The sequence below is a fragment of the Neocloeon triangulifer genome, unplaced genomic scaffold (genome assembly GCF_031216515.1).
Source record: "Neocloeon triangulifer isolate White Clay Creek 2 clone unplaced genomic scaffold, ASM3121651v1 ptg000004l, whole genome shotgun sequence".
Lineage (NCBI taxonomy): Eukaryota > Metazoa > Arthropoda > Insecta > Ephemeroptera > Baetidae > Neocloeon > Neocloeon triangulifer.
In genome coordinates this window covers 4,286,544-4,299,086 of record NW_026775547.1, presented here as the reverse complement: position 1 = coordinate 4,299,086, position 12,543 = coordinate 4,286,544, and the positions used below count along the sequence as shown (strand labels likewise).

Here is a 12,543-nt window from a genome sequence, read left to right as displayed (position 1 = left end):
TGAATAATTGAATTTTCAACTCTTAATGTTAGGAAAGGAAAGTATTTTATATCTGAATACAAGACCCAAAATTTTTATTTTTAGAATTCAACTATTAAAATCTTTGCCTTTCATTTTGCAAAACTTTTGAAAAAATATTTCCCATTTTTAACATAAAAAAAGCTGACGAGAAATGACTGTTTTTCATTATTTCAGACGTTTTTGATACTAAAGCCTTCCCTTTCAAGTCGGCTTTTGCACTGCTTTTATTTAGCTTTGGGTAAACAGAGAACATCATAAAGCACGTAATCCTCCTACCTCCATTTTCGGGCCACCGTTCGTACATATAAAAAGCATAAATTTTTTGTGCCTCACGTGTTGAGCAGGCAATATAGAGAGCGAGAGCGCAGAAATGAAAAATCGTGACACGAAAGCAACATTTCCGCAGATTTGTAGACATAAGCGTCGGAATGTCGGACAGGCTTTTCCCCATTACATTTTTCGGGGCGCGAAAACGCCGGTATTGAAAAAAAAGTAGGAATTCGGGTGGCGGAATTATTTTCACGGCGGTGTCAACCAAAATTGCTGCTCGTTAATTTCGAACTCAAAGCAGAATGATTTATTTGCCGCATTGTTTTTTCGCCCGCCATACATCATTTAGAGCTGCGTGCGTCCTTAATGATTAATGAGAAAGAGAGAGTTGGGCCGAGAGAACAGGGCGAAAACCAACAGGCTGAAAGCCAGCCGGCCGCGCACAATATTTATTTTGCGCTGAGAGGCCATTACGCACATTTTGATATGAGGTGTCTTGCTCTCTCGACGTAATCGGGTGAAATATGAGCCGACCTAATTTGAAAATAAGGGGCTTATGGGATCAAATCGATCTCCAGTGGCGCCACATTTTCCCGCGTCTTTCTGTTTCGCAAACAATGTGCTCGTGGTTTTTTCTTTGTTATTTATTCTGCAAAAACAGCACTTTTCAATCAGACCGCCGCCGCCGACCGATCGATTTTCCATTATTTGCTTTGTTTACCCTCTGTGTTTATATTCGACGGAATTATATTTGTTTTCCTCCAACCGAACGCTTTGAGTTGTTGTTTTAATTATTGGCATTTTTTTTTCAATGGCTTCAGCAAAAATACACAGTGGACGCCAATGACAGATAAAAAGCCCAAAATTTCATTTCGCTACTTTTTATTGTCAGAGAGTAAATAGCATTATTTCAATCTGGCCATTCGATGGTAAAATATTAAAAGCACATTTAGAGGGAAATGAATCCCAAAAATCAACACTGAATTTTAAATATTGGCAGCGTAAATAAAAAGCAAACGAGAATAATGAATTCAGACTTTTTATCAAAGCAAATTTTATTCCCATCAATTTTATTGGACTTGAATTTTATTTTAAATTATAACCAAATAAGTTAACATGTTATTTTAGTATCCTATATGTTGGTATGCATTGTCAGTTTAAGTTAAAACAAAAATTAGCAGTTCATTAAAAAAATATATAATTAAGAATTTGATTACTTTTAATTGATTCAGTAAAATAATATTTGAAAACTCAATCGCATACAAAAAAATATTTATTAATTAGTAAATTTTTTTTATATAAAATTATTATTTAAAAAAAATAATTCTTGATGAGTGAGGATAGGACGTCTAAAATTAACAGAAATTTATAGATTAATTTTTCGGGTCTCATGATGGTTTTTAAAGCAATTTAATCAATTTAATTTACTCCTAAAATAATAATTTTTCTTGCAACAGAATTTGATATTCATATTTCATATAATCCAATCTTGGTAAAGCCGCATTTTCCATTGGAGAAATTATGCAAAGCCTCTGGGGCGGAAATGCCGGGAGCTCTTTCCGCACGCTTCAATCGATCTCAATGCAAAAAGGCGGCTCCGATTGATCAAATTACTCGCTTCTCAAGTCAAAACTTCTCTCTCTGCGCTGGGAAAGTCAAACGCGGCAACGGAATCCGGGGAAAAAACGTGACATGTCGTAAACCGCGAGGTCAAACGTGCGTTGGCCCCCTCAATTATCGGTAACGTTTCCCATACTCACAACGCTCACAACCTCTCTCGATTGTGAATACATTTATTTCCCTACTTTTTGAATACTATTAAATTACAGTTGTGCTGGATAATGGACGCTAATTGAGGCTGTTAAGCCGTAAAAGTTTTGAGAATGATAAAATGATGAATCGGATAAATCTCTCCTTCGAAATAAAATGTACATGTTTAGTAATAATGTCATTGCTGAATCAAGAAAAGAAAAGGTATAAAAAATAACAGGTCAAAATTGAGTTTAGAAATTGGAATCATGGTAAAAATATTGAACGAACTAACTAAATATAAAATAGTAAAACAGGTGCATTTTGTTTTAAATTTTTATTATGTGTAATTCAAATATCATGAAATTAAAAAATAAATCATCGTCAGCTTATTAAGTTCGATACAAATTCAATTAGAAATAACTCTTATTATCATTTATTTTATTTTTTTCCTGTATCATTGAAATTTTACAGTTGATTAGGTCAATTTTCAAAAATTATTAATGTTGATTCAAGTTTAAATATTTTAACTTACATTTTTAGAAAATAACAGAAAACTTCAGAATTATTCTATATTTTAGCGGAATGTTATATTTTTGCATGATGAAACATCCCAAAATTCCCGCTTATTGTCAAATTTATTTCATTCTTACAGGCGGTTTTTGAAAAAAAGATCTCTAGGAGGCAATTCGGTCTATTATAATCCGCTTAAAATTATAATATTTAAGTTTATTTTATGATTCTTGAGCGACAGGAAAAATATTGAAAACAAACAATTGTTGTAAACAAGTCAAATTATTTGCATTACTAGAACAATTTTTCCCGTTTTTAATTTAATAAAAAGTTTTCTTGCCCTTGGCAAAACCCGCCAATTTCCACCCATCAAAAGCCACCCTCCATCTGGTGCCAGATTTCCTCCTAACAATGACGAGATAAAACGTACCGAACGCGGTCAAGGGGAATCCGCAATCTGGGCCTCGGGGCCAAAGCATTTCGCCCTCTTTGTGCTGACGACGTGCTTTTGTTTGGTTCGCAGATCAAAGTGTGCGGCATCTGCTGCCTGCTGAGCGCCGTCCTTTGTGTGATCGTCACGGTGACCACCACCGTGATCCACATGAACCGGCTGCAAACACTCAGGGAGTGCGTCTACACGCAGAAGAACCAGGCGTGCACCTGCTACTCGGGCCTCACGCAGGACCCATCCGTCACCTCCGAAGAAAGTGAGTACCCATCAATCATACCACTTCACCTTTTGCACCCCATAAAACGCCGCTGCTGCTTCTCGTGATTTCCGCCGTTTATGGAAGGTCGTAAAAGGTGCGCGATCAAACTCAATCAATATGATCTCGGGTCTGTTTCAAAGTTTACGGCCGTCGACCCGCACCATCCCAGAAGTTTCGTTGGATTTAGGGTTTTGGCCGTGATTAATAACGGCCATTGCCGTGGATATCGCACTTGCAAAAGTTCCTTAAATCTGAAATTGGGAGTTGTAAATTTTATGTTTTCTCTTGCAAACGTGGTAACGGTAACATTTCTCCCTCCTATGTTTAATATTTTTATGAGCAAACTTATTTTTTATGTTATCAGTATCTTCACTTAGTATAAATAATATAACTATATTAAAATAATAGATGTTTAAATATTTTATCATTTTAATTTTTTTACATAATATTTTAAATAATAAATATTTTGAAGCATTTTTTATCAATAGTTTTTGTGGTTATAAGACTGTAAAAACTTGCAAATAACACTTGATAATATTATTGAAAATAATATTATAAATAATATTGATTGTTATGCTGGGAATCATATCTGTTGTATAAAGTAGTAAATTGCATTATCATCATTGAAAGTTAGTCTACGATTATGCCACAGATTTAATACAATAAGTATTTATTTATTATTTCTATTAATATAAATTTTTGATCGAAATATAAAGTTGGATATTTAAGTATAAAACGAGGCAAACAAAAGTCACTTGCCCTTAAATGGAAATCGAATTTTGAGCTCATCAAAGACAAGTAGAAATATATTTTAAATAGTATTGGGTTCAATATCTTTTAAAAACATTTGAGTACTAAAAGTAATTTTTTTCCCTTTTGTTTTCATTCATGTCAGGACAAGTTTTGGGCAGCCCAATTAACATTAATTTGCAACAAAAAAATCAGATCTACTAATGTTGAGACTACGTAAAAGTTTATAGTAATTTAGGCAGGCTATATAAATTATGTTAAAAAATTATGATGCTCTTTTACCCAAAATATAAATTAATTTAATTGGTCTATTCTAAGCATGAACCAGAAGAAGACTTCAAAAATGGTGAAATAATTTTAATTAATATTTTTGAAATAAAATAAAATTAATGATTCAAGTTGTGTAGTTCAAGTTTCTTATAAAAAAATCAATCCGTTTGGCAGAAAAAGAAGCTCAAAAGGCGCACAAATCTTCCAAAATATTACATTTTACAGTTAAATTATGCATTATTTATTATAAATTTACATCTCCATCTAGCTTTATGGATATGTGAAGCAGCTTACAGTCGAGTGGAAGCCGATTTATGGAGCAATTTCGATACAAATCAATGAAAGTACAACAAAACGAGAATTTCGATTCCATTTTCAATTTCCGGTCACAACCTTGGCGAGTTTTGCCAAATAATTCATATATTTATTGAATAATGGAGGTGCAAAAGTTAAACAAACACGCGATTTTATTCGCTTCGGTGGCGCGAAATTAATATGATCGAAATGCTCAGCCTGACGTCAAAAGCGGCGCCATCAAACACGTTGACAGATATTGTAACAGGCGGAATTTAATTTCCTGGTCTCACAAAGCAGGAGTGAATTTGAGCGTTAAGAGCAGCACGCGCTGTGCACATCTATGAGAAAAGCGCCCTTGTAATTCTGCCGAACACAAACACACGTTCCGAACGATTTCGATTTTTCAAACTTCCGGAATAATTACCCCGGTGCCCACAGAGACAGGGGTGCAGAATTGGAATTTGCATTCGCCTCTCTCATCCCCATCAGACGTACGAGAAGATCCGAAAAGGGAATTGAACAAAACCGCCGACCGGCTGGTGAAATTAGTCAGCAAGTTGGTCCTTTCTGTTTGCCTGCCAAGCATACTGCGTAATTTCGGAGCAGCCTAAATAAATGAACCCCGCCGCCGTTCCGGGGCGAAAACAAACAAACGAACTCATCAATTTCATAAGTTGGAGCTGCGACGGATCCGAGAGTGGGACGCTCTCTTGTGTGCCACTTTTGCCCCTTCAATCGATAATTTCGACCTTGCCGTCTGCACTCTGCATTTTGCACGGCATGGCTGAAAATGAATGCACTCGACGCCCGCATTAAAAATTCAAATTCGCCAGTCCGGCCGCGTATGTACGCACGTGTGTATCATTTTCAACGGGGTGCCATACTTCGCCTGGAAATTCAATGCCAGAAAACTGAAGATATCAGATATATGTATTTTGTCGGAATAAATAACTTGAGGCCATTGAATAGAATTTTAATTTCTATGTTATATTCATTTATAAAAGACCAGGGGCTTTAAAAATGGCAAATTCTTACAGGATTGGAGCCACTTAATCCCCAAAACTCCAGTTCTCAGTGTAATTAACGCAGTAACAGGACTAATTTTTACGAAAATGGAATTTGTAACTCAATTTGCTAAAAATTACTCATCTTGAAAGTTGTGCTTGTTAAAGAAAGACTTCAAAAAAGGTTAAGCTTAGGAAAAAAATTTTTGGTGACTTTATCAGTTTGTACATCTAATAAAAATTTCATCTTAACTTTTTTTTGTAAAATCAGGTAGAATTTTCCCTCAATAGGCCACCTTTCTTAAAATCTTATTTAATTGGTGAGAATTTATAATTCAAAATTAGGAAATTAGGTGAAAAATGGTTAAAAATCTCAAAACAGAGTGCTTGTGTGAGCGTAGGTAGACTTTTCAGTACAATTATTTGATATTCTAGTTTCTATTATTTTACTGAAATTGAATTTTTTTTGCATAAATGTGGTAACCCTATTTTGAGTGCCGTGTTTTGTGTCAGTATATCCGGTTAAATATTCATCACGATTCGGATTTGCATGTTCCCATGGACGAGGGTGCGATCGCCGCGTCACTTTGGCCGGCAATAAAATTTTGGCATCGCTGCCCGGATTTATCAACACCTCGCTCTCCACCGCGCTAAATAGGCAAAGTGGCTTTTTGAATTTTATACGCCGCAGTAAAAAGCCGCAAATTTATGCATGAGTTTCAAATTCGCGCGCAGAGAATAGTGGAATACCTACTGGCGTTTAATCCGACAGCTGAATGAACCACGCATATCTGGAGAGGCAAATTAACTGCCGCTAAATAAATTCGCATTTTGTGAAAGTCATAAATATTTTACGAGCGCAAAATATAATTCTGAATATACGCAACAGAGAAGCACTATAACTTGCAGGCTAACTTTGTATAAAATTTTCTAAGTGCCGCTGCACTTGCACCATAAAATGATCGTCAACTTTGATGAACAGGTTTTGTTTTAATTAGTTAACTAATAAACTTATTTAATTTTAAATTTATAATTAAAAATGCTTTATTCAATTTCAATAAGGTTATTTAAATGATTAAAATAATTATAACAACATTATTTATAAGTTTTATAGTAAATATAAGCGTTTGTTAATTAATTGTTTTTACAGACTGTAAAAAATGTGATTAAATTTTTTTTTTTAAATAAATTAAAGTAACAAACAATATTAATAACCACACATTTGTGGATAACATCATTATCTGGATCATCTAAAATTTCAGAATTTAATTATGAGAAATAATACTTGTAATTGATATTAAAATTTATAAAGTAAAACATTTCTGTAAACGTATTTTGCGTTTCTAAAATCTTAAATAAATATAGAAAAGTTGCAAAACATAAATATTGTATTAAAAACAATCCACATGGCTGCATGTAATAAGGATAAAAGATTTGAGCTTGCCAAAGCTCCTTTTGAAAACGTGTAAAAGGCATCGACGTTGTCCTCGGCATCATTGACTGCCGCTTTTCTCGCAATATGCAACCCGCGCAACAGCCGCTGCCACAGCGAGTCTCTCTGCTACATTTTTATTGAAACTGCGGCTGGTCGCTGCGGGTGCACGCGATGGAAAAACGGCAGCTGCGCCCAAAAGCCAAATGCGAATTTCTGCAGAGAAAACTACTTGTGCATGCGAAATCGGCTCTGCGATGCCATCAGCAGCACTCGTCGGTGCGATGAGATAACAAAAAATGTATAAATCCATGGGACACAATCTCGTAATGGAATTCTATTTAACTAAATTGGATGTGCAGTTGTTGGAAAAAGCGAATGTTGCTTTTATAAAATGGGAAAATCGCCGAGCTGCAAAAGGGCGGGGCTTGTAGTTTTAATTAAAACGTGTCTTGTTGCAGGGTGGACGAACACGTCCACCGAAATCGTCCCATCGTGGTCTTTGAATGGACGGTCCATTGTTTCTTTTAACGGCCGACGTTGTTCAGCATTTCACCTCCAACCAACACACAATGGCGGAATTCTCGCACTCGATTTCCGCAAGTGTTGGTTTATTTTTCGCCACTAACGCCTGCTTTTAGTGCTGAACAAGGGCTTATTTAAATAATTCCGACCGCGTTAACTGTCTTACGCAGAGGATCGTTTTGCGGATAATGGAACTTTTATCAAGTTTTCTCGTAATCACGATTCGGTCGTTCCGACAAAGGGAACGCCACCAATTTTCAAAAGCCAAATTTGCTGAATGGAAAAGGGATAAAAAAAAAAATCAATTTTATGATATATTTATTTAATAAATTGATTTAATACCTGTAAAGTTTATGCTTAAGTTACTAGGAATAAGTACAAATTTTTTTTTAAGTAAAATAAAAAAATTAAAGACAATAAATGAACAAGTTTGTTGAAATAAGTTAAAATGTTGCTTATGGAATATATTTTAGAATAATTAAATTTCAACTGATAATTTTGTATGCAAGTAACTGTAAATTTTTTATCACAGCATTAAATTTTAATTCAATCCAATTAATAAAACAAGAATTAGGCTTCCTTGGCTTACTATCTTCAGAAAAAAGACATGAATTATAATTTAAGAGATTGAAATATTAAAAATTAGACCTCACTAAAAATTGGTGATATTCCCTAGCGAGAAAATTGCTTTTTACCTGTTTGCGAGAGAGATAAAATTATAATGAGGGATGCATTTCACCTTGGCGTAAATAAATAATGGACGCAATAAAGTGGGATGAGAAAAGAGGAAGGCAATGCAATAAAAGCGCGAATTAATAGTGCGGAATCGCCCAGTTCAGCTCCGTGTGCAAAGCAGCTGCGTCCGGAGCATACCAAGGCTACACAAGTGCAAACAAAAGGAAATTGCACTACTTCTCAGTCAGAGTTGTAATGGAAAAACTCCAGCCCATCTTATCTTGCAAAGTCCGTCGATCAAACAAAGTCAACTGAAGCGCCGATATTAGTTTTTCGTCATATTTCTTGTGCAAATATAGTTTTATAAATTTCTACTGAATTAAATTGTTAGGAATTTATTATCATTAGCTTGCTGAAGCTTGTAGGATTTATGAAGTTTGAAGAAGTTGCAGTACTGGCCATTAAAATGTCAACCGTGATTTATATCTCATTCGTTTGCGTCGTTCCTCTGCATTTGGCACTGCTTCAAAACTGTCAATATTCAGAATGAAAATATATATACCGCAATGTGTATGTGACAATATTTCACCATTTAAAAGAAAAAATATCATAGGTTTTTTAAAATATTAACTTGAGACATGGATTAGCGAAGATGGATTTTTTTAAATGAACCTTTTTTATATGGACTGCGTTCGTTACAAAATCCAATGAATTCACCAAACCAGTTGTTTATCACTGGCCGATGTTTTATAATTCACTTTTTTTTATACACATCCTTTCCAATATTAAAACTAATAAGGAAAATGTAACTAATGAATAATACAATCAGTAGAGGGAACTCCGAACCCAGAACAACAAATAGTTTTATATCATTTAGAAGCACTTCTGTGTATAACCAAATCACAACCAAGAATTAAAACAATTTTAGATTTTATAAAAATTAATTATTTATATAATGTGATACTTAAAATGGATGTATTTATATGAGTAAACTTTTTATTTAAGTATTAAAAATTAACAAAATATAGAATTAACAATAAAAATTGTATTAAATGAATATAAATATAGGAAATAATTATTTAAATTTATTTTAATGTTTTGTAAAAAATGGTGTAATTTTTAATCTTTACTTTTTACTTTAATTTTTTAACACAGATGAGCTTCATATATCTTTCCTTCTATTGAAATAAATTACCACGGTTACTTCAAATTTTGCAGCAAATTACAAAAACCAAATCCAAGACATCTTTCTACCAGTCTATTAGTTTTAAATATTTTATTTTAAAATTCCATTCTATACTTTTTATTATCCCTTCATTGAATACATGCAAAATAAATTACCATTTTTGTTATTCAAAGTGAAGGACTTTTTATGTTCATTAATATGCAGAATACTCACTGAGTCAATGAATAATTTCAATTAAAGGATTTTTATTTGAGGTACAATTTATAGAGGAATATAAACCACGACCAATGCGCGCTCATAGAATAATGATTTAATTGAATCGCTGCAATTGAATTAAGTAGAGAAATCCACTCGTCGCAAATGTACTTTTTCGTCGACTCAGTATAATCCGATCAGCTCCGACTTGGCCTTTTACTAAAATCTGGTGACAGCGGTGGCGTACAAATGCGATTTCGCTCAAAAGCGCGCCGACAATTCAGTTGCGACAGCAGCACAAACGGATTTTTCTCCGCACTCACCCGACGTACTTCCTCTTTTTTTATATTTTTCCGTCGGTGCGGCTCGAAAATTCCGCTTTAATGCCAAAAACGCCGAGGAAAAAGAGGTGCACAAAAGGCGGCAGAGATGTCATTTTTATCGTCACGGCAGGGCGGCTTTGAGGGCGGCGAATTTTCAGGGCTCCGGTGCACACACAAAAGCTGCCGCTGGCAAATCAAAGGAATAAAATCGCCCGCCGGGCACAAATACATTTTCCACTCACGCTGCCACAAACAGCTTGGTCACTGGAAAAATCTGGCTGGCCTGCGAACGCGAGATAAATAAATACGTGACCTCAGCTGGAAAATTCAACGCCGGCCGATTCGTTGGTTAAACCGACAGGCCGAATCTTGTGCTCATTTTCCGTTCCATGGAAATTGCCTCCTGGCAAAAGGGTTCAAAGGGTTTGGAAATTAGCACCAGAGCGGCTCCAAATTTAGGTCATGCAGAATTGGTGCTCAACGGCCTATAATAATTGCAAAGAAAGGTTGCTCTATACAAGAGGAAGCTCATTTTATGATTTATGTTTAAGAAAATGGCGCTATTAAATTGTTAAAATATGGTTAAAAATCAATCTACCTATTATAATTCAATTTAAAATGAATGAATTTTTTTTAATTTAAACTTTTTATTTGTATTTTGTGCTATTTCTTTTATTAATTTTAAAATTAAAATTTTTATGTTTTTATTTTACTTACATTCAACATCTTATATTAATGTTGATCTCTTCCATGAAGTTCAATAATGGAGATTCAAACGCTGTTGAATGACAATCTTCGTCTTCTGTTCTTGTATTTTATTAGCAATGCTACGTTATCATTTAATGCATAATAGAAAAAAACGCATAAAAAAAATCAAATTTGAACTTTTTGAAAGTATTGTAACATTTAATTTAACTTTTTGATCATATTTATACAGACTGTTGATTGAAAGACTTGGTTTGAATGGAATTATTAAGTGTTCTAAAACGAAGGATAAATGAATTAAATTTCAATTTTTTCCTGCTACTTCTTAATGTTTTTTTTTTTTAATTAATCGCTATCAGTTGTAATACTTTTAGGTTCAAGGAAACATTAATTGGTTTCGAATTTAGGGCAAATTTTATCTCAATTTTAATTATTATTTTGTTTCTATTTAGGATTTTCTAACCTATTCCGATTTGTGCTTGCAGGCATGAGGTTCGTGTTCCACAACACCCCAGACTGCGAGGTTGTCCACGGCGCTCTGTACTCGTGTCTGCGCGCCCTCTTCGGCCTTTCCGTGATTGGCATTCTGGTCTGCATTTTCTCATGTATGCTCGTCTACCAGTTGCTCAGGTACGTGTCTAATTTTATTCCCTTCCGTGCCCCTCGCTCGTTAGGCTGATTGCTCGTCGCGGTCGGGATTATCGTGCCGATGGCACACCCGTATAATTTCATTTTCAATGCGTTGAGGAGCCGCAACCAGCCGCAGGGGCCACCAATAATTTACCGTCCCTCATTTTGCTTCCAAATGGAGAAATACTCAAGATTTTAGCCTTTTCTTGTGGTAAAAATGTAGAATGAGAGATATTTTAAGGGGAGATGAAAATTTCCTAGAGGTATGTGTGAAATATAATAATAAATTAAAGTTTTTTTTGAAAACCGATTAATTGCCAGATTAGCTCTAAATATTTTGATGTTATTTAATTTCAGCTATCAAAACAGTATCACACTGTTTTTATTTTCTTTCCTTTCCACAATAAATTATTATTATTTTTTTTTTAATTGTAAAAGGTGCTTCAAATTTGTTTTCATATTTAGAGATTATAAATTCCACAAGTACAATTCTTGTAATGCATACAAATTTATAGAAGTAATTATTTTGTTGTTGTTTATACATCCAATTGTAAAAATCACATTGTTTGCATTCAATTTAATATCAAATAAATTCAATATATTGTCTTCATTGTTTGTATTCTTCCAATCTTTTGGAATTTAATAATTTATAAGCAATAAAATTCGCCTTATTAAATTTATTGATTTTCTGAAGTTTTTGGAAAACAGTTTTTTAAACCTAAAAACCAAAATCACTGCTACATAGTGGTCGTTGATTTTTGATCAACTCAAATATTTGTTTTCATAATTCGTGTAGAAATCATAATATACACAATTGGACAGTAAACAACATGGACAATAACAGTAAATTTACGACGCAACGAAAGAAAAAAAAAACATTTATCAACATTAAAAACAAGAAGGAGAATTGGATCCTTTGTTGGCAGATGCCCAATTTCTATGCTGCCAAGAGAAATTCTCGAAAGTCTCACTTTTATTTCCTAATATTCTCCAATCTTTCTAAATGTAGTATTAAGATAATTTTCTACAGAAATTTGTTGTAAACAATATTTTTTCTTGAAAATGAATTAGGAAATTTGAAATTTAATTTCATAATTATCCTTCTTTGACAATTCAAGTGAAATTAAAAGCCTCTAAAAAATAACTGCCATTCATGAAAGGATCTAATTTTACTTTCTTTAGATGGCCAACAAATTTTACATCTTCTGCGCACGTTTTCTAAATGTCCTTGTGCGAATTTGAATTTAAATCTCAGCGATGCGTAAAAGTAATTTCCCATTTAAGGGTT

The 12,543-nt window shown here is 33.9% G+C and overlaps 1 protein-coding gene across 2 annotated transcripts in view; it reads left to right on the top strand.

Annotated features, from left to right (window-relative positions):
• Nucleotides 1-12,543, top strand: part of LOC132193380 (uncharacterized) — a 41,458-nt gene that overhangs the window by 20,531 nt on the left and 8,384 nt on the right. For both annotated transcript variants that reach the window (XM_059614015.1, XM_059614016.1), the window contains exons 4-5: nt 3,077-3,260; nt 11,111-11,255. In XM_059614015.1, coding sequence (XP_059469998.1) covers nt 3,077-3,260; nt 11,111-11,255 — 329 coding nt within the window. The remainder of the gene's footprint in view (nt 1-3,076; nt 3,261-11,110; nt 11,256-12,543) is intronic.